Here is a 23860-nt window from a genome sequence, read left to right on the forward strand (position 1 = left end):
TCTGAACTTAATTGATCTATACCATGTATTCTCCATGAGACTAATATTGTCCATAAGGGAGCAAAATTGATTCTTGGGGAAGAAAAATTCTTAGATAACATAAAGCATAGAGCCATAGCTTATAAACAGATATACAGAATATCTAGGATATTAAAATAACAGTGTGGGGGTAATTAGAAAAAGAATCTAAAATGACTCCTTTGAGGGATGATAATTTTTTTTTTTTAATTTGAGAAATGCAATATATTGCCAAATATTGGCATGAAGCTATTTCAGTCTACATCTTATTTAGGATATTTTTTGAATACTGTTTTTTTTTTTTGTTTTTTTAAACAGTTTTATTTATTTATTTGTTTGTTTGTTTGTTTGTTTATGGCTGTGTTGGGTCTTCGTTTCTGTGCGAGGGCTTTCTCTAGTTGCGGCAAGTGAGGGCCACTCTTCATCGCGGTGCGCGGGCCTCTCACTATCGCGGCCTCTCGTGTTGCGGAGCACAGGCTCCAGATGCGCAAGCTCAGTAATTGTGGCTCACGGGCCTAGTTGCTCCGCGGCATGTGGGATCTTCCCAGACCAGGGCTCGAACCCGTGTCCCCTGCATTGGCAGGCAGATTCTCAACCACTGCGCCACCAGGGAAGCCCGAATACTGGTTTTAATGGCTTAAAAATTGAACTACCTAAGCTATTATCACACAATATTTTACTTTGCATTTTAAAATTAAGAGGTTAGCAATAGCAAAAGTACTACATAAGTGGGCAGTGTGGGTGGTAAGTATACAGAACAGTGGATCTCAAACTGCTCATGGTTTAGAAGGAAAAGAGAAGTAAGTGGAACTGAATCAGTTTTGAAACCCACTTCCATTGCTTATTTGAGATAGTTGCTGAATCTCTTTGACCTTCAAGTTCCTTATATATAAGAAGGGGATAACAATACCTAACTAATTGGTATGTGGTGTTGTTTAAGGCAATTCAGACATGTAAAACACCTAAAGCAGAACTTAACATGTAGAAGGTGAAAATAAATGCAATTTATTTGTAGTTGTCATTTTCTGAATTCACTTTTTCCCCAAATCATTCTTCCATCTATTTAGTACCACTTAGCAACAGGATTATGACTCCAATAGAAAGGTAGCCCAACAACAAAGGTGAAAAAAGGAAAGGCCCAAGAAACTTGGACTACTCTTTAATTTTCTACAAAATAAAAATGTGTGATGTCTGGAAAGCAAAATATTCCTTAAATACCTCAAATTACAAAATAAATAAAACATACCATGATATGTTTTCTGTATCACTTTTGTCCTATTTGCATAATGCAGTGCCTTATAGCTCAATATAAACCAGTTATTGTGTTTCAAAAATGTCAAGTGATGCTAAATTTTAATGATAATGCCAAACTTGACTGGATAACAATGCCAAATGTTTATCGTTTGAATAAATCAATACATGATGTGTATTTATAATAGTACTCCTTTCTGTGGAGGGCAGAAATAAAACCCTGAACTTGGCTGTACACATATTGGGAGCATGTCTCAGACTGATTTAGGGTCTGTTTTGTCCCATTCTACTCTTCTTAACTATGAATACTTAGACAGTATATACTATTATATGTAGATAATCTCACATACTTTTTGCCAAATTTGGCATTTAATTTAGAAACAAAAATTGAACACTGCAAACAAATCAAAAATTTTAAGAATTTAAAATAAGGTTACCAATGATTTATGCTTGAACATGCTTTAGTAGTACTCTTACCATGGCTTTAGTCTAAAACCTACGTAGAGTTATGAACATGAAGAAACCATATGTTAATGTATCCTTAGCTCATATCATAATTTTCCATATATGCCAGGGTTGATACCAAATATTTAGTATTCATGCCAGCTATCTGACAGTGCACGGAAGTCAGCAGGTATATACATTGGCCCCCAAAGAGACTATTCTAAAATTCCGCTTTTGAAACTTGCAATGTTATTTACTTTCTCAAACATTTAAGATTAGACTATTGGGCAGCAGACACAAATCACACTCCTTCCTGCTATTTTGCTATTAGGTACCTAGATTTTTCATTTTACATAAAAGAGGGGAAAAAGCTTTTAAAGGAAAGATAGAAAGACATGACGAACATATGTAATTATTTGGAAAGTATTGATATTATATTGAAAAAAGAACTGAGATAATAAGATATATCTTAGTCAACAGGGGAATATTAGGAAAATGAGAATTGAAAGTAAGTGAAGCCATATGTTAAGTGAAATATCCTTTGCATTATTTGTGGACAACAGAGGAATTTACTTTCACTGTTTAAGAAATCTGTCTGACAAGACAAAAATAATAATAATAAATACTTATATAGCAGCTACCCTTTAAGTGCTTTATATATAACTCATTTTAATTTTCACACAGGAGATATGACACCTATATATTAGTTATTTTTTAAGTATTTCTTGAAACCAAGTTTTTCTCCCTGTTGTGGCTCAAAAAGCCAATAACACCCTGGATATCATCATGATTTACAGATTTATCAACCGACCTCAGGCACTCTGCTGCTTGCTGGCCTCACAACCAACACTTTGTGGGAAGAAGTATTATTTCCTTCCTACAGAAGAGAAACTGAGGATCAGAGAAACCAAAGGTATATTAAGAGATGGCAAAGCTTAGCTAAAATCCTGATATGGCTGGAACAAAATCCTGTGGTATTCAGTTTTATTCAAAGGCAGAAATTGTGGTATATTTGAAATAATGAGACTTTGTATGGTTCCAGTTGTTGACTCTCAAAACAAGGCGAATTAGAACAGGAAAGGATCCAGCCAAAGGCAAGTTAAAGGTAAGGAGTTGGCTGGATAAAGGCTGCCTTCAGTGGGAAGAGGAAATCCAAGCTTCCTAGTCTAAGTAAGTTTAGAGGTACTATATAATCATGAAATACAGGAACCAAGTGATGGACTTATGAACCCAATATTGTAAATTAGTTCATGGAGACTCCTTGAATCCAGAGGAAGGATACGTTTAGAACAAAGAAGTACTACTTCATAAAGCAAATAGTACAGACATAAAACATATTATCTCAAGATATAAAGGTGGAAAATTAAAATAGAATTTAAATACATTTATTTGTTAGACAGTAAACTTCAAAAAAACTCTTTAAGTACAGAAAGAATATCTTACTAACTTTCTATCCCCAGTGTCCAGGAGTGACACTCGAATATTTAACAAATGATAAGCACACACAAATGAACATTCAGACAGATGCCTGGCAAATCAGGATATACTCCAGCTGATATGCCACATGGAAGGTTATCAAGTGAATTTCAGCCGTATCAGTATCTATCAAAATGACTGGCACACAGTAGACACTGAATAACATTTTGTTTACCAGAATGAATGATTAATATGAAAACCCAGAGGACATTCAAGCTAACAAAAGGAAAACCAATTAGTAGTATGTGGAGTCAACAGCTACTAAACATCCATCCCAAAGCAAGGAACACAGAGCATGCAAAAGACATGCTACCTGACCAGAACATCCTATGTTGTGAGTTTGAAATCAGAAAGCAAATGGTACTTTTCCTCAGTATGTCAGTTACACTGCCATATGAAAATGATGGACCAAAGTGACCAGTGGTCTAACCTCATGCAGTGGGTCTTAATATTTTATTGTTCAAATTAATCAGCCTTCTGTGCTAATTAGTTCACAGATGTCAGTGTTAGTGCCTTTTAATACCTAATGTTTGTTAATGATCATTAATAATCAGCAGCTCAGAGTTTGGTATATGGACACTTCTGTTCATGGCACACGTATTTATTTACTTGTTTGATGGAGCCTGTTCTCATGAGGAACAACTGGTACATCAAGCAAACATACAAATATCTCTTGTCTTTTTCTCCACCAATAATTACTCAAGGGAATAAAAGACAAAAGCATCTATAAGGTTCCATTTTTGAGGTTCAATAAATCAAATTGTTACTTTCTTTTCATACTGTATGAGGAAAGTGAAAAAAAAAACACTTCTTAGCTTTGATTTTTATCTCCATATTCAGGGAAAATATGTGGTTGATGCAGACTGAAATAAAAATAGAGTGCTATAACATGCAATAATGATCATCATTTTAATGATTAACTTTATGTAATGTGATGATTTGGTCTGATTAATATTACAGGCATCATACTGTGGAAATTATGAAACAACTTAATTTACTATAATTAAAAGCATGATGCCAACTCATTTTTAGATTGCATATAGGCAAAGTAAGCATAGGTTATAAACCATAATTAGCAGAATTCAAAACTAGCATACATTAAATTCTAGTTGCCAAAGTTTGAGAAACGATATGAAGAAACTATATTCTTTGTAAAGATTATCCTCTAATAGCTAGACATTTAACAAGTTATCAATTCTGTATGAACATGAGGACCTCAGAGATGGTATTTCAAATCAAAATTGTCTGGTAGTCTGCTTTGGCCAGTGATAATCCTGGACAATATTATCTTTTATTTCATCACTGTTAAATTTATTCATACTACATAATGAGTCCAATTAATTTATAAATTTACCATACATTTATTAAGTACTTATTATGTACAAAAATGGTGCTAGGTGCTGCAGTTAATAAAATAATCCCTACTTTCAAAAATCTCATAGAGGCAGACAAATCTGCAATTATATTGTGTGATAACATATAAACACCTTCTGTTCTAATGACAGATAAAAGGGCATTTTACACAGCAGTTGTGCAGGTCAAGAAAGGTCAGCCTGGAAAAGACACAGCATAAACTAATCTTGAAGGATGAGTAGGAATTAGTTACTGAGAAATTCTGGTATGGAATAGATTATCTTCCTTTGGTGAGGGAAGATGTAGGACGGTAAAAGAGTTAATCTCAAGAAAGAAAGGAAAGTGACCTGGTTAAATCCCCTTGTAAACATGTTAATGGAAAACAAACTATCAACCAGCATTTGCAAGTGGGAGAGCCCTTATCTGCGTAAAGCTTTTGGCAAGATATACCTGCTAGTCTAGGATTGCTATGGTAAACAAAACCTGGGAAATATGGATTTATACAGCAAGGCTCTCTCTAAAGAGTCAAATAAACTATGTAACTATCTGAGTATAAACTGGAGATGTTTTATAGTTAAAACAGCTTCTTTTTGTGTAAGTGATGGAGCTACAAATGTTACTTAGAGACCCTACATTATTCTGGATAAAAGCACACCCTGATGCAGCAGGATGGGACCTGGAGAACTGTACTAGCGGTCTTCACCTCTTCTTGTTTACCCCACACTTCATGTTTACTTATATCCTTGAAATTATTTATAAAGCTCGATGCAAGTTATATCTCTAATTCATATGAGTTTGATTTCACAATCCAATCTTCTGGTTATTTTGGTTACCAAGGAGACGAAGGAAGATAAAGAAAGAGTCAGTAAACTCTGACGATCCACTCTTGATCTCATCTTTAATTTACTAAAAACTTCCTAATGTATTTTGTACTTTTTGGTTTATACAGACTCACAGTCTGTGGTGGAATGCAGAGCAATTTTGATATGCTTACCACTCTCTGGAATCTACAAGCTAATTCTGCAATTATTCTTTTCTTGGGCAAAAAAGTTTGCTGAAACCACAAGTTGAGTTTCCTTCTTTTAGTACCTCCTATGGTGTTACAAGCATTTGGCTTCTTTTAATTTTAAGCTTTTAAAATTGAAGAATCTTGAACAGAAGGAAACATTTCTTCACATGAGAGTTGTACTACACATTTAATATAGTTGCCCCTTAACTATTTTGTGTCATGACTGAGCTGCAAAAACCAGAAATGCAATGCATGCATAATTTATAGGCTTAAAATGCCTTTGCACAGGTATCATAAAATACATCTTTTCTAACAAGAAGAGGGTATTTTTAAACATTACTCATTTATGATTGACAACATTTTCTTAAATCTGACTAGCTCTTATTGTTCCTCATCTTAGATTTTGCTACAGTCAAGCATTCCTGGCTATTGGAGTATCTCACAAAATTACCTTCTGCATAACTTTGGTGCCTTTGCAGTACCTTCTTCCATCTTGAAATGCCTCTTCATATAAATTCTGTACAAATCAGGATCCTCTGTTTTATGCAACTCATTAATCCTCTCTGATTCTACAACTTTTTATTCATTTTTCCTTTGGTTTCATACATTGCTTGGTTGAATTTCTTTTTTTCCTTTTTTTTTAAAAAAATTCTCAGCTATTTTTTAAGAGACTGAAGACCAGGAACAATTAACATTTTTCAATCTACTTTTAATACTAGGTAGATATTGTAATATAATACATTTTAAAAATTTAAATTAAAATATAAATAATTAAATAACAATAACTACTTATTTAAAAGCTCTCAGAAGTAATTTTGAGGTATATGTATATATATAAATATAAATTATATATTTTGAATATTTCATATTCATTTAAAGTCTTCCTATAAGGTTTTCAATGTCCCTAAAATATTTTATTCAACATGCTTCATTGATCTGTTGTCTTGGATCAAGCACTATTCTATACTTTCAGTCAGACCCAAGTTGAATGAGCCAATCCATTTGAAGGAGACTGCACTTTAATTTGTGGGATGAGTATAAAGTAATAACTACCCTATGCGGTAAGTGCTCTAATATTGGAAGCATAAAGAGATATAAGGTCTCACAGGAGGGAGAGGCTAATTAGAATGGGATTAAGGAAGCCTTCAAAGAGAAAATGACATTTAGAGCAGACCTTGAAGGATGAGCTCACCTCTTAAGAGAAAAAAAATCACTTTAAAAAGAATGACAGGGGCTTCCCCGGTGGCGCAGTGGTTGAGGGTCTGCCTGCTAATGCAGGGGACACGGGTTCGAGCCCTGGTCCGGGAAGATCCCACATGCCACGGAGCGGCTAGGCCCCTGAGCCACAACTGCTGAGCCTGCGCGTCTGGAGCCTGTGCTTCGCGGTGGGAGAGGCCGCGATAGTGAGAGGCCCGCGCACCGCGATGAAGAGTGGCCCGCGCTTGCCGCAACTAGAGAAAGCCCTAGCACAAAAACGAAGACCCAACATAGCGACCAATCAATCAATCAATAAAAAAATAAATAAATCTTAAAAAAAAAAAAAAAAGAATGACATTTTTTTTTGGTTTTTGCATTAATCCATGCGTGCTTTTCATTTATTTTTATCTTTTAAATTGTATGCATGTCGAACATGTGTTTAAAAAATTATACAAATTAATTTTTAATATTTTCAATTTATATATAAGAAAAGAAGATATTGGAAAGCTGAGATGAATATTATTAATGGGAGAGGCGCTTCTAAATTTCACATAAAAGTTAATAGAGTAATAGCAACATAAAGTTTAATAGAGTAATAACAAAATATCATTATTTAATAAGGTTTGATAGTGACTTGATACCAGTTTAAAATGTTCACTGTTAATGAATCTGTGTGTATGTATGTGTATATATATTTTTTTCACATATATAGTATATATATGTACATTGGAAAGTTGGTAAAAAAAGGTACATAGTTTTGAGCTCTACAGATATTCCTAAGTCAACACAATGCAGCCACCCCCTTGGGATTTTTTAAAATAATTAAGCATTTAGAATATATAATCATGAATGGGCACAGGATTTGTTGGCTCCTGGCCTACTTACAGTCCTTTTTTTCCACTCACCATCTGAATTATCACATGTAGTGTAGAATTCTGACAACCACACCTGTCAGCTTCTTTGATATCCATGTCTTGAGTGCAGCAGATTTTACCTCACCAACTGACTGAGGAAACATTAATTGCAACTCGTTTCAAGTGTAATATTTATAGATATTGCTAAAATTTTCAGTACAGAGTTACTCTCATTCTATGAAGAGATAAAGCCTTCCTGTCCAGATTCCGTTATCATTCACAGATCTTTCTCTAAATGTTCAAAATACAGAACTTGGGGAAATAGAAGGAACTCTGAGAAGCATAGTTATAACACTGATTTTACAGATGGGCACATCAGACTAGAATATATAACCTAGAACCAAGTACTTCAACTTTTAGTTAATTCCTTTTTGACTGTTCCATTCTACCTCTCATACTACACTGAAATTTCAGGCTTTTCAAAATGTAAACACATACAGATCCTTGGAATGTCATTCCCACATCATCATAAATTATTAAAGGCATACTTAATATCTTAGTACCAAGGGAGTCATTAACTACCATTAATTAACTTTGTGTTCCTGGGGACAATTGTGTGTGTGTGTTTGTTTGCAGGTACCTTCATATCTCCAACCATGCTAACAGGTCTCTGATTACCTTCCATGGAGAAAGTCAACCGAAATGATGTGCAGGTGACAAATATTGAAGAGCTGCTATAAGCATCACCCTTACTAAGTAAAATTAAATTTGCCACCTTATAAAGTTTATTTTCTAAAAATAGTCCCACGGTCATATCTCTCATAACTAAAAAACTAGAAAACGTTAGCTACTGGTAGGAAATGTTTAGTTAGCCATATTTAGATGATGAAAGTATCTACGGATGTAGCTTTAACATGATTATTTGATATTAAAAATATCTGAGGGGAGACCTACGGATCATGCCACATGAATGATCTATAATGGGGCATGCTGTGTGGTACCAGAAGGATTCAATTAAAAGGTATATTTTTTCACACTAAGATGTGTTATTTCAGAGTTGTAATAATAGTTGAAGAAATTTTTGACTAACAGACCAGGCAATCTGGTTCTGTTATTTTATTATTAAAAATAATAAAGTAGCGTTATCAAAATAGTTGACCATCTGAATAGCTAAAATACATAGAAACAGGCATCATCAAAGTTAAATCAGTTATCATTTTGGCAAATAAACAGGGAGGAAGCCAGGGGGTGCTAGGGAGTAAGATAGAGAGCCCGTTTAAAATATAGCAGAATTAAAGACCTGTCATGTTTTGCTGCCATTGGGAAATTGACTATGTGAACAATAGATTCTTGGTATGTTCTCTGTGTGTGGGACTACGCTATTAAAATAATTTTGTACCATATTCTTCTCAGTAATAATTAATAAGAACTACAAAGTCCTTCCCTAACCTTATCCTTTAAATTTATCAACTCAAGAGGGTCTGTTGAGTCCTGACCTTCATGCCTCCTTCTAGGGATTCCCAACTGCCTAAAGCATTCTTGCAGTTCTATCTGATCTGTCAACAACTTTTAATACCAGCGTTTTTGGGGATTCTGTTATCCTGTGAAATTTAATCTCACCTATTTAAGCTTGCAGAAAGTTCTGGAGGGAATTATTAACAGATTTTCCCTCATCTTCTTAGAGGACAGTGCTGAATGATTGGCTGGTTTCCCTAAGGACCCATGGCTGAGCAGTGCTAGTTTGTCAGTAGCGTCCTATTTAGCATGTGTGTGAGGCCACAAGGGAGACTGAAAGACATTTGGAATCAGAATTACATCAGTACGCTGATGATGCCTCCATATCTTCATTTCATCAAACCTTATATCCTGTAGCATTAATGCTTCGTTAACTAAGATGGAAAGTGCCCCCAAACACCACACTGCTTATGGCTCTAATTAGACAGCTGGAAGCCACATTGATGGTACACTAGAGCAGCAGATCAGCAGCCTCAACATCACCAGTGAACTTGTTAAAAATGCACATTCTCAGGCCCATCCCACAGCTACTCAGTCAGAAATTGGGACTAGGGCCCAGCAAGCTGTGTTGAGCAAGCCCTCCAGGTGATTTTGATGCACACTGAAGTAAGAAAACCTCTGCATTAGAGAAATGGGATGCGCTTGTCACTGCAGAATCTATCAGTGGTGCCTCCTAACTTAGTAGATTAAAACATTTCTGGATCTAATTATATGGTTCTTTGTTACTAACCATGTAACAATTCCTTGTTAAGTCTAACTGGCCTATGTAATAATTCATATTTGCCACTAAATGATGGGAAAACTTTATATTGTTCTGTATTTCCCTCCCCCTTCAAAAATCATTTGAGAATTAGACCACAGATTTGGATATATACATGCTGACATGCCTGACAGTAAGGCCTTTTACCAACAGACAAATTATGTTATTTCCAAATTCCATCAAAGAGCCAAAGCCCAATAAACAATATACATATTTGAGAAAAACTCTAAATGTCAATCTTCATTGACTTCAAAGAAACCAGTGTGATTGCAGTTTGTGTGTACTGGGGGTAGAAAGCATAGGAGGAATAGAAGAAATACAAAGAAACTGGGTTTGATATTAAATTCTTCATACAGGTTGAAAATTTGTCTGAGAACATTCTTTCAAAACCTGTATCTTGAAGTAGATGCATGATATTGACTTACCAGTTTCATAAGTGTTAGCACTACCATGTCTTGGGCCTCTTTTTTTTTTTTTTTTTTTTTTTTCAGATCAGAATCGCCTCGATAATCAGTGGCCCAGGACAAGCCCAGCCTCGTCTATCTGATCAATTCATCACTTCTGAGCGCCGGGCCCCGTAGGACCAGCTCCGGGACCTCCGGGACCGCAGCGTTGCCACCGCCCAAGGGGCCTCGCTGCACAGCTTCGCAGGAGGGGAGCTTTTCATTTCGGGTTGGTCCGGCGGGGCTGGAGTCACAACCCGATCAAATAAGATCAAGGTGTAGGCCGGGAGAGGGGCACGGGGGCGGGCGCACGCACTCGCCTTGCACGCACCACGCGCGCACTCACACATTCACGCGTCCACTCACACACTCAGCCGGCAGGCGCCTTCCACACACCTCGCCACAGTTCTACCCAGCCTCACCCCACGCCGCTCTCCCTCCGGTGAAAGGGCGGAAGTGGGCCTCTTTGATGTATACCAAATCAAGTAATTACATTTATCTAACTTGGAAACTATGAGCCTTTTTAATGCTAGAAGCCCTGGATGCTTATTCTCTCCAGAAAACATTCATTCCACAATTATTTGTTGAACACTTCTTATGTGGCATCGATTGTGCTAGGCAGGGGAAGAAAAAAGTGATGATCAAGGCACTGTTCTCATAGAGCTCACAGCTCAGTAGTTTTAAGACCATGTAAACATTTTAGTTTCTTGTAAGCTAACAATAAACATCCAAACGTTTGTTCTTCTAGTTTTAATTAAGCCCCAGATCCGCCTGAGTTCTACTAAGTTCAACTGCAGGCGTACAACAAGTTATCCCACCAACCCATAGCTTCCTCCCAATACTTTGATAAACACAGTTCATCCCACCAAGCTTTGGTCTTCTGACTGAGCCATGCCTGGACTCTGATCCTTTCGTTCCTATAATCCAGCCGCTTTAACAATTAGCCCCTGAATAGCCTCCCTGCTTCTGACCCAATCCCCCTTAGTCAATTATCAGTAGAGCAGTCCTTTTAAAATTTAACTCAGATCTTGATGTTTGTGTGCTCAAAACAGTTCAGTTGTTTACCCTTTCACTCAGTAAAAACTAAAGACCTTATGAACACTTACAAGACCTCACCACATACTGCCACATACTATCCTCTCATACTCTGTTCCAGTTATGCTGACTTTTTTTTTTTTTTCCCCTATTCCTAGAAGTCCAAGAGCCTTCCTCAATCAAGGATGAATGCATTTACCTTGATATGGAACCTTTTTCTCCCAAATGTCTACATTCCCTCAATGTTTTCATCTCTATCCCCAAAGTCATCATATTAGAGAGGCATTCCTGGACCACCCCATTTAAAATGGCAAGTCCTGTCTCCTCTTCCACCATACCCTCTCCCCAAATTCACACTTTGTTTACTCCTATTTTAACTATTTTCTCCATTGCATTAACCACTGTTCAACATACATTTATGTGACAATTTGTTTGGTTGAGTGTCTTTCCTTACTAGGTATGAGCTCCATGAGGGCAAGAATTTCTATCTGATGTGTTCACTGCTGTATTCCAATTGCCTAAAGCAGTGCTTGATACACAGTGGATGCTCAATAAATGTAGGTTGATTAAACAAACAAAAAAACAAACAAGCAAACAAAACTCCTACCTTCTCAAGTAATTAATTATTTGGTCTCGTTTTGTGTGTCTATGTGTGTTCTACTTATGCAGAAGAAATAGCCACTACTCATTTCTAGTGACCCTTGCCAATGGAAGATGACTATCATATAAAGTATGAAGTAAACTGACATTGTCATTCAGGGGTGTCTTCCCTTCCAACTTTCAAGGTGCAGCCTTTCATAATGAAAACTTCTCTGACTTTAGATTTAGAAAAATAAGATTTAAAATATTTAGTTCAAAACATATTGCTCAAGTACTTATTATTTGCTGAGGTCCTATGCTATGCATGAGGAGACAAAGATGAATCAAATTAGCTTCTGTCTTTTTTTATCTTAGGCAAGTCACTTTACTCCAGTACAGCTGTTTTCCTTTTATTTGTACCATGATAAGATTGCACTAATTGATGCCTAAAATGGTGCTCCAGAGAGGGTGTGGAGAAAAGGGAACCCTCTTTCACTGTTGGTGGGAATGTAAATTGATACAGCCACTATGGAGAACAGTATGGAGGGGTTCCTTAAAAAACTAAAAATAGAACTACCATACGACGCAGCAATCCCACTACTGGGCATATACCCTGAGAAAACCATAATTCAAAAAGAGTCATGTACCAAAATGTTCATTGCAGCTCTATCTACAATAGCCAGGACATGGAAGCAACCTAAGTGTCCATCAATAGATGAATGGATAAAGAAGATGAGGCACATATATACAATGGAATATTACTCAGCCATAAAAAGGAACGAAACTGAGTTATCTGTAGTGAGGTGGATGGACCTAGAGACTGTCATACAGAGTGAAGTAAGTCAGAAAGAGAAAAACAAATACCGTATGTTAACACACATATATGGAATCTAAAAAAAAAAAAGAAAATGGTCAGAAGAACCTAGGGGCAAGAGGGGCAAGACGGGAATAAAGACGCAGACCTACTAGAGGATGGACTTGAGGACACGGGGAGGGGGAAGGGTAAGCTGGGACAAAGTGAGAGAGTGGCATGGACATATACACACTACCAAACATAAAATAGATAGCTAGTGGGAAGCAGCCGCATAGCACAGGGAGATCAGCTCCGGTGCTTTGTGACCACCTAGAGGGGTGGGATAGGGAGGGTGTAAGGGAGGGAGACGCAAGAGGGAAGAGTTATGGGGACATATGTATATGTATAACTGATTCACTTTGTTATAAAGCAGAAACTAACACACCATTGTAAAGCAATTATACTCCAATAAAGATGTTTAAATAAATAAATAAATAAAAAATAAGTAAAATAAAATGGTGCTCCAGAAAAAACTCCTATGATTACAAGACTATCTCCACCTTGGATTTTGGAAAAGTCTGAAAGGGTAGAGTGGATAGAGAAAAACCTGGAGAATAAAGTTGACATTTTTAACTCAGTCATGAACCAGTGGTGACTCTGATATTTTAGTGAGATTAATCTGTAATGTGGTTAGTCTATATGTGACAAATTACCTATTGACTACAGTTATAATTCTTGCCTAGAATAGAGACTCCAAATATGTTCAGGCATTCTAAAGCAAATCAAATTCATAATACTGATTTGGATAAAATGAGTAATTTATCTTTCTATAAATACATTTGGTTCTTGTTCTCAGAACTAATACCCTTTATAAGGCATTATCTTCCTTAATGTTAAAATTTGAGAAGTCTGTGGTGCATGTACCCAGCTGATGTTTCACCCAAGATTAGTCACCAGTCACCTGTTAGAATGAAATGATTTTAAATCTGTCATTTTTAGTAAGTTAACTAATTATTAATTCTAAATAATGCTTATGTTAGAGCTCTTTTAAGAAATAAATGGAAACCTCTTTGTTCTACTGCCTTCATAGCAGAATGAATTAACTATAAGTATTATATATATATATATATATATATATATCTGAATGCAGCTTGTAAATTTGACTTATGGAAAATTCCGAATGTCTCTAATTACCACATTCTCCTAATTAATATCCATATATTTTGTGAAGAGTATCTAGTATTTGGATATGCAAGACTTAGCACATTCCACTGTTACTAGTTAAATACAGTACCTTTCAAAGATATTAACCCTGAGAATAAGAAGCACTTGTGTATTGACAAAGATAAACTTCTCATTGTATCCAAATCAGTATTATAAAATAATTTTCTTTTACTTTGAATGTCTGTACTAGAAAAAGCAACTATGGGTAACCCAGAAATTTTTAAATGTGCGTCTCACAATCTGAAGAACAGTCTAATGATTTAAACTAGGAGACTGCACATTAACAGTTACATCTTCTAAAATTTGTTGCATGACAACTCCATATTTTCTGATGGTTCCATTTTACCTCCTCAGGGACAGCTCTTATATGAACAAAGCCTTTTCTGAAGACGATGAACACTCGGCGGGCTCCACAACGTAAAGCGGATGTTGCACAGTCGAAAGCTGTGTCTCCAGCTCCAAGTACAATCACGGCTCCCCGTATCGATGGCAATGGAGAGTGACAGGCACACATTCCTGAATGATGAAAGGAAGACCCCATTTTCAAGTAGAGAAACCATTTCTGCATGACAGCTCAAAAGATACTTGTACTCAAAGCAGTGTAAAATTGCATCTTGCAGTTTTCGAGGATGGAGTGTCACTATCAAATTATTCTGCTTCATTGAAAGACAGTTTTATTCCCACTTTAAAAATATGCTCATACATGTAATTTCATAGTCAATACCTTTAACTTCTTTTTTTCCTTCTAGAAGGATAGCTATAACACATTTTGAAGAGTGTGGGTCATAATAAACTGGAATCAATCAATTTAAACTCTCTGTCAAAGTTGTGATATGTATTTTTAACTTATTGTCATTAAATTTGTTTGTTAGAAGAAAAAAAGTGATCCTTGTGATCTAAGTTAATAATCTGCAGTATTTCATTAAAACATTTTATTTAGAAATCTTATAAGATTTCTAACATATAGCCCTGCTGCATAGTATATTTAGTAAATTTTGAAAATTAACATGCTGAATATGTTCCCTTTATGTAACTGAAGAATTTCTGAGAACTATTTTCTTGAAATAGTTAAAATAAAACTTCCTCCCTTTTACTGCTTTTTTCCTGGTTTTGTTTGTAAAACTGAGCAATAAAAGAAATATGACTCTCCAAGTGAACATTTCTCAACAGCATTTATATGAATATTTGATGCCCATATGAAGATTCTTTAAAAAGTAAAATGCAGGTGTTCGCTATGTATTAGGTAGCGCTGTATTATTGGATTAAATAAAACTGTTGACAAGATAAATTACTATAATTTTTGAAATGGCACCACAGATAGCATAATCATTTTGCTTGAAAGAGTTTGTATTTGGGATTACATAATTAGCCTTTTGTAATTCTCAAATACATGCTATGTGTACAATGATCTTCCCTAGCAAGCATCATGTTCTCTTGGAAGGAAGAGGACGAAGATGGTACACAACTTTAGCTGTAAAGTTCTACAGATTGATCTAAGAGAGAAAGTTTCTTATCTTTTTCAATTTTAGGAGAATAAATGTAGATTCTTATCTTTTCCATGTGTAATTGATGTTAGACTATCTGAAGTTCAGAACTCTTTTTTTTTTTTTAATTTATTTATTTGTTTATTTATTTATTTATGGCTGTGTTGGGTCTTCGTTTCTGTGCGAGGGCTTTCTCCAGTTGCGACAAGCGGGGGCCACTCTTCATCGCAGTGCGCGGGCCTCTCACTATCGCGGCCTCTCTTGTTGCGGAGCACAGGCTCCTGACGCGCAGGCTCAGTAGTTGTGGCTCACGGGCCTAGTTGCTCCGCGGCATGTGGGATCTTCCCAGACCAGGGTTCGAACCCGTGTCCCCTGCATTAGCAGGCAGATTCTCAACCACTGCGCCACCAGGGAAGCCCCAGAATTCTTTAAAAATATATATTTAAAGGAGTTTGACTATCGGGTTTTAGGGAATATATTATAGCTTCTTTAACACTAAGACGATGACTCTAGCCCAGTCAAAGCAGAGGACAGGCATAGCTTCCAGTTGTTCTTCCTTTGGTGTGTGAAGTGATTTCACACAGAGACTAGGTATTAGGGTATCCATCGAAGTGTTTTATTTTAATTTCATAAAACTGTGGTTCAAGAAGAGACTGAATCTTTCTGCTGGTGTGGATACAAATCATGGAAGACATGGTCACTTGTCCTATTTTAAACAAAAAAATAAAACAGTTCCCAAAGTGAAGTTCCTGCCTTTTCTTTTAAGAACATCTTCTGATGTTTGTTAAGGGTACTCTTATTTTGAAGCAACTTTTCATAATGCAGTTTAGACCTGTATATAACACAGTGAAAAATCCTTATGATGATGTTTGAGTGGGAGGATGGACAGATAGATGATTCTGGCTAACAGTAATATCAGATTTTTTTTTTCATTTTACATTGGTGTTATAAAAGGATGCATTGGAGATCTGGACAATTTCCTACTGAGCCTGGACTTAATATACATTCATAATACACATAACAACATAGGTAACATTAGGAACAGAAGACAATATGTGATACCTGCTTTACTGCTTTTGGCTACAAGTGGCAGAAAGTCTTTGGATGTATAAAACCCCTGGTCCTGTGTCAGGCCTTGGAAGATGTGATCCTTTTTGGGTTCTGGCAAACCTAAGTAAAAAAATTTATAAAATATCATTAGCAGGAGGAGTGACTTTTCCTACCGACTATTAGAAAGAAAGTAGAAAGCTGTAATCATTAAGATAATGTGGTTCTTAGAGGAAAAAAAATCTATAACCAAATTAACATAAAAGAATGTACATAACACAATGTAACAGACCTCAGAGTATACCTTTAATAGATAACTAAGAATACATCATAAATCACACATTCATGTGCACATGTACATATACAGAAACATGGATACTCACATATAGTGTTAAGGGGAAAATCAAGTTATATTCTTTCCTCATGTCATAAATAAAAATAAATTTCTGGTGTATTAAAGTGCTAAATATAAAAAATTCATCACAAAACCTAAAAGAAAATATGGATATATGTTTATCTAGTTCCTGAATATGGAAGGTCTTTCTAAGGGGGTAGGGGGGGAGGAAAGACTAAAAAATTTCGAAGGAAAAAAAAGTATTTTACCACAAAAATTCAGCTAGTTTTACACTTCAAAAATATTATAAACAAATTAAATGCCAAGTGATTAGCTAGAAGAATATTTTAACAAATAAAATGTCTTTTCTATATAAAGACATTTCTCAGTTTTAATGAGGAACATATTAACTTTTCAATAGAAGCATAAACAAAGGGTAACAAAAATTGGGATAACAAAAAATATAAATAGTTTATAAGCACCAAAAATCTTAAATCCCCTAGTAATTTAAGAACTGCAAGTTAAAACAATGAGATATGATTTCTCCTCTATTAAAAAGTAAAGGGTTTAAGAAAATTACACTATATGGCAAGGTTAAAGATGGGATTTGTTATGCTCTTTTGGTAGAAATTTGGTAGAAACTGGTATCTAATTCTAAAAAACAGTTTTGAATCTATCATAAGAAAATACTAAGACATGCAAATAAAGGTTTGATGTACAAAAATGGTCAGTGGAAAAAAAAGATAAGAGAGAGAGAGAAAGGGTGGAGGAATATCAAAATGCCAACAGAATGAATAATCCAGTTTTACTTTAAGAGATGAAAAACATGACAGAACAAAATGCAGCCATTAAAACAAACATTTGAAAAATGTGGTAACAGATTGTAGTCAAAATACAGTGTTAAATAAACTAGCAGGACATAAAACACTGTGTATAGTATGATTTAAGTTTTATAAAAATATATAAACTATATAATCTGAACTGTAATCATTTCTGGTGGTGAGATTGTGGATATTCTGGGTTTTTAAAAATTATTTCCTTATTTTCCAAATGTTCTATAACATGCATGTATCAACTAATTAGGAAATAATTGCCAACATTTTGAAAAGAATATCAATAGCTGGTTAAAATGTTTTCAAACTACAAATGAAGCAAATCTGATAGTTTTCACCCCACTACAGGAAAGCTTTTCATCTCAATTCCATAAGGGGGAAATTTATAGTTTAATGTTATTTACTATCCAAATCTCAGTCTACCAATAGACCATTCCAGAGAAACAGGAGCTTATTTCATAGTTAAATGAAAGCAAATGGTAGTTGCTGGTAGACACTCGGAGTAAAAAGCATGGCCCAGGAGATGAGTTTTGTTGTGTGCCATAAGGTGGATACTGTATCTGACCTGAAAACTGAAGGTGCTGGTGGGTTGAGTGCGTAGCCAGCAATAAACCACTGCTGTCCCTTCAAATTAAATCAAACATTTTTCTTTCCTGTCTAGCACCTCTTTCATTTCCTCCCCCCAAAAGATTTGCCCTTTGTTTTTAGGTTATTTTAAGACCATTTTTTAAAATTATTTTAATTATCTAAGAGAGTTAGGCAAGTCATTTGACTGGTCTTTGCTCTGGCTTCTCTATAAACAAAACGGGGATACCTTTATTTCTTCATTTTCTGACACGGAGGAATATCTCTTAGTGTATTTGTAACATGGAAACTATTACATAAATGTGTGGTTATATATATTAATGCAATTCTTTTCGAAGGACTGAGATGGGGGTGGTTACAGTTACATAAATATAGCTGAATATGTACTTGAAGAGTCTAATGACAAAACAATTTTTCTTGAAAGCTATTAAAAGATGATTGTAGTTTAAGCTACATTTGATTAGTCAAGCCAACATGTATCATTTTATATATATATATAAAATATACATATTTAAATAATAAGGACCTGTCTCCCCTTTCATATTACTATACTATAGAGATTACATATGTTCTATGGTACTTCATTTTCCCATTTTCCTGTTAAAAAACCACAACAAGGAAAACAATGTGAAGGGTTTTGCAATTTCAAGGTGATATGATAAGCAAAAACCTTTAAGACAGATCAAAAACAAAGCACAGAGAATGTAAGTGGTGGATAAGAATTCTACAGTTTCTGGTAATGAAGTCTAAGATCCTTCCTTTACTAATTCCTAATCTGAGCTTTTTCATTACTTGCCATGGTTAAGGTAAAAGGGAGATTTACATCTGTGCTTATTTTCTATAGACCCACTGCTAAAATAACTGTTATATAAAGAAATGCAAGGCATTCGTATTAAACACACCGCCTGACCCATAGAGATGACTTTTTGTCTCCTGCAAGAATTATTTCACAAGAAAAAAGCTTTGGTAAAATTTAAATTTCAGTTTTTCACTTGAATCATACACTGACAAGGACAACTGAGTTTCCTGTGCTTTCACCCCACTCTGCATTTATCACTGTAATGAATTTAACATTTACTGGGTCAGATTCTCCCTGTAAATGTTCAAGAGGGCACCAGCTAAATGTTCTGACCTATAGATACTGGCTTGAGGAGAGGAAAAATGAGCCAGTAACTGGATGGGATGATTATGATTGGGTTATCTCTGCAGCCTATTTAGCCACACCTCAAGTCATGCTCACTTTTAGATTCCCAGTGTCCACGGAGCCCTTCTCCCCTACCTGGGTGGCAGATCATCTATTAGGACCATGTATGTGAAGCTCTGCTCACATACTCTTTGGCAGTCCAGCCCAGCTGGCAGAAGTACCCTATTCTCTGCTAACCATGATGCTGCTGGGTGATTAGGAAGAGGGTCTTTGTCATCAGACAGAGTTTGGTGTGAGTTCTACCTCTCCCATTTATCTGATTGTGATCTTCTGTAAGTTCCTATGACTGTTAGTTTTATGTGTACATAGCTAAGTACACACATCAAATTATCCAATCAAACACTAATCCATGTATTACTGTGAAGGCAATTTATAGATGTGGTTAATATCTATAATCAGTTGATTTTAAGTAAAGGAGATTACCTCAATAATCTGGATAAGCTTCATCCAATCAGTCCAAAGGTCTTAAGAAAAAAATTGAGGTTTCCTTAAGAAAGAAGAAATTCTGTCTGTCTGCTGGCCTGGCCTACAGATTTTAGATTTGCCAGCTCCCACAACTGCATAAGCCAATTCCTTGAAATAAATCATACCACTCAATCTATCTATCTATCTACCTATTCATCTATTTTATATATCTCTTAAAGGCTTTATCTTTCTAGAGAGCCCTGAAACAATTCATTAATTGCTCTGATCTTCCACCTCTGCATTTCTAAAACAGAGATAATAATTATATTTCTCTTCTCTCACAGATGTGCGACTTAAAGGAATATCTATCTATCTATCTATCCATACATATATATATAAAGCATTGGGACCTGGCACATAGTGAATGCTCAATAAACACTATCTATTAATATTATGATAGGTTTATTATTCTGTAGTTTATAATTTTTTTTTCAAATTCCACATCTTGTGGCAAGGAAGAATAAAGCTTAAATCAAAGTAAAGTATTAAAACCTTAGCAAATTTAAACAAAGTGCTACAAAAGAAGAAAAATGAAGCAACCTTAAGTGAAATATGAAAGATAATGAAACTTGCAAATACCCAGCTATCAAAGGAAGATTTCCCTGAGAGTAGGTGGCATATTAATAAATAAGGTATGTGTCTATACCAGGATGATTTCAAAATGACACTGAAATGACTTTTTAATTCACCTTTCAGTGGGAAGAAGGAGGATTATGAATAAAGAGGAATTGACAAAGATTTGACAAACAAAACAGCTCAGGGTAGTATACGTATAGTGTTCTTTGTTTTTCAAGAAGGCCAGATAGTTTCTTTGTTCCCCTAGAATAGTTACTGAAGTTTTTGGTGTTTCAGCATGCATTTATACAAAGGAACACCTTCTTAAGAAGTACTGAAAGATTATCATTTTCAAGTTCTCCAAAAAGAAAAGAAAGAACTAAAATGTTGCTTATACTACAGAAAATCTAACTTAACATGTATTGATTACTTATAGGCACTGTTCTAAGTGTCTGACATATAGGTAGGTGATTTTTATATACTAACTCATTTAATGCTCAAAACAACTCTATAAGACAACTCGCATTATTATCTGCATTTTAGATATGAGGAAACTGAGGCACACAAAGATTAAGTAACTTTGCTGAAGGTCATAGAACAAGTAAGTAGTAATGCCAATTTCTAACCTGGATGGTCTGGCTGTAGAGTGTATGCTTTAACTTCAAAATGCTGCCTTTGCCATGTATAAGGTTATAATTAAGCCCTGTTATAATGTGTTGCTACATAACAAGTGATGTCTAAAGTAATCATTCAACGTATATGTATTAAGTTCCATTGTAAGGCTATGGATACGCATACAACACAGAATGTTCCAATCTAGTGGTAGAGAAAAGACTGGCTGCTTCCCTAGGCTGCATCTTTGTTTTGCGATTCTTTTCTCGAGCACAATTCCTCTCTAAAATGTCTTCCTTCTTAAGTGCATTCCCCTTGGGTATCTGCTGGTTATTTTTCAATATTTGATATTCTTTGAAATCTGTATCTTTGCTTTGTTTCCAAAGCACCTCCCTCTGAAACAACTACAGAATAAACAACAGCAGTGTATTTAGTAAATTCTTTGTACTCATATTAAGTTCTGCACAACTTCAATTAACATTAACAAGATATTAAATATTCTGTTTTGTGTTATCATCTAGTAAGTAACAGACGAGGAATAAGTTTCTAAGGCTGAGTCTTCATAGCTATTGTAGGACGTGTTTAAGAATTTCTCAGATTTTATAATGTCTGCATGTGTTACTTCACTGGGTCCACTCATTCAGTGCTAACTGAATTGAGCAACAATTTGTGTGACGCCTCTCATTCTTGAAGGCATTCACTTGAATGACAGCTAAGCCGTCATGCGGAAGATGGTGATCAGATAGACATGCCACAGGAGACAGCCTCACACATCCCACAGAAGTGGAGAAGACAGCACAGAACATTGTGAGACTGCCTCAGGTTCCTGGCTTATGGAAATGGGCAATGTTCTAGTATTCTGAACTCTCTCTGCAGGTATACCGTCCTGTTATTTCACACGAGTGCTTTTTCAATAAGAAGATTTTAGTAGACATATAAGATCCCTCTGATTATGTCCTATTCTCAAGTGTACTGGCTGAGCACAGCAAAATGTAGTTGATGGCAAATGTCCTAAGTTTTTCACTTTTCCAAGTACTTTTGTGTCTGAGATTTTGCTGTCTTCTCAAAGAAGAAAGCACGTTGTGTGATCTCAGTCCTCATTGCTAAGCCTGGTTTGGGGAATGGCGCCGCATGAGGAAGAATATTAACATGTGAAGGTTAAACGTGGATTCATTAAACAAACTCTCACTAAGGGACACGAGGCTATCTACCACAGCTATGCAGTTGTGTCTTTGTAAGAAATGTCCCTGTGTAACCATTGTTTTTCTTTATTTCTGTTTATTAAATCTTTTTAAAATATCTTAATGCCAACTGACTTATTTCTATCATTTGTAAATACAGCGTACTGAATAAGAGTGAAACCTCTAAGTCGGACTTTCTGCGTTAAAATTCTCGTTCTAGCTCTTACTAGACATTGACCTTGGGCAAGTAAATTATTCTTTCTGGGCAGCAGCGGCCTCATCATAGGGTTGTTAGGAGAGTAAAATGAAAACAATATATGTAAAGCTCTTTGCATAGATGTGAAATAAACGTTTCCTTTTATTTGCATTCTCTCCCTAAAAGCCTTTGTTTGATATAATGAAAGGATACGTTCGGATAGCCATAAATTAAATGTTCATCTACTCCATGATATACACAATTCACACTGTTGCACACTTAAGCGGTCAGTGTTGGACAGACTGGTTAGAATGAAAGGCTGTGGTAAGACAAGGGTATTCCTCTAACCTCATTCATTCTACAGACTACAATGGACGCAAACCATATGTGCTTCAAGACCAGGAAATAGCAAGGTTAAGACTCTCTATTGGTTAAGGCATCATTCAAATTGCATCAGTTAGTTAACATCCTGCCTCAGAGACCACTGACCTAGGAGTCTGGAGAACTGGGCTCTAGTCTCATTATATCCCCTTTCTAGCTGTACTTGGGTAAAATTACTTTTAATACTGTGGCTGTCAAATTCCTTTATTTTATCTAATTATGTTTTATTAAGGTATAATTGACATATATTAATTTCAGGTGTACAACATAAAGATTCAGTATTTGTATATATTGCAAAATGATTACCACAGTAAGTCGAGTTAACTGCCTTGATTGGAACGAAGATATCTCTGACTTATGTACAGGGTTGTTCTGAAATGAGGTGGAAAAGTGCACATAAAAGCACTCTGGTAAATCTAAAACAACATTCAAATGTAAGTCATTATTACTGTCTTGGGTAAAATATAAAAACTATGGAAAATAAAGACTCACATTATAAAAGATTCATAGTATACACTTTCACAAACAGAAGATACTGCAATTAATCATAAGAAGATATTTAAATGGCTGTATATAGATATGTAAATGTAGGTATAACTCATAAATACATGTATTATGGACATATGTGTTTATATACTTACTAGAAAAAGTAAACTATTTCGATATCAAGCCCAAACAGTTGAGATTACAATATGGAAATAAAATATTCTTTTCAAGGGCCTAAGCGTTCCACAATTTCACAATGGATTATAAAGTTCTTCATCTGTCACTTAAAGATCACTTATATGACTCAAAGGATTTACTTCCAAGGGAAAACAGTGCCATAAGGGTTATAATTCTAGGATCTATATATGGATTAGAAAGAGAACAGATCAATGATGCCCTATTGTGATTCTTTTCTCAATAAAACTCCCCATCTTTTTCTGACAACCCACTGTAAATGCGTTTAGCTCTTGAGTGTTCAGACTGAATTCAGAGTGGAGTGATTCAATATAACACATATGAAATCAGATCACCATATATCACAATAGT

General features: G+C 35.5%; 1 protein-coding gene and 1 non-coding gene across 3 annotated transcripts in view; both read right to left on the reverse strand.

The window, feature by feature from the left end:
* The window catches only part of DPYD (dihydropyrimidine dehydrogenase), an 809798-nt gene that overhangs the window by 439276 nt on the left and 346662 nt on the right, over nucleotides 1–23860 (reverse strand). For both annotated transcript variants that reach the window (XM_059926787.1, XM_059926794.1), the window contains exons 9-10: nucleotides 16498–16605; nucleotides 14298–14467 (exon numbers count right to left, since the gene is read on the reverse strand). In XM_059926787.1, the coding sequence (XP_059782770.1) occupies nucleotides 14298–14467; nucleotides 16498–16605 (278 nt within the window). The remainder of the gene's footprint in view (nucleotides 1–14297; nucleotides 14468–16497; nucleotides 16606–23860) is intronic.
* Nucleotides 10365–10768, reverse strand: LOC132355047 (small Cajal body-specific RNA 2). Its single transcript, XR_009499516.1, has one exon. It is a non-coding gene; the product is annotated as a small Cajal body-specific RNA 2 (non-coding RNA).

Source organism: Balaenoptera ricei, chromosome 1 (assembly GCF_028023285.1).
Source record: "Balaenoptera ricei isolate mBalRic1 chromosome 1, mBalRic1.hap2, whole genome shotgun sequence".
NCBI lineage: Eukaryota > Metazoa > Chordata > Mammalia > Artiodactyla > Balaenopteridae > Balaenoptera > Balaenoptera ricei.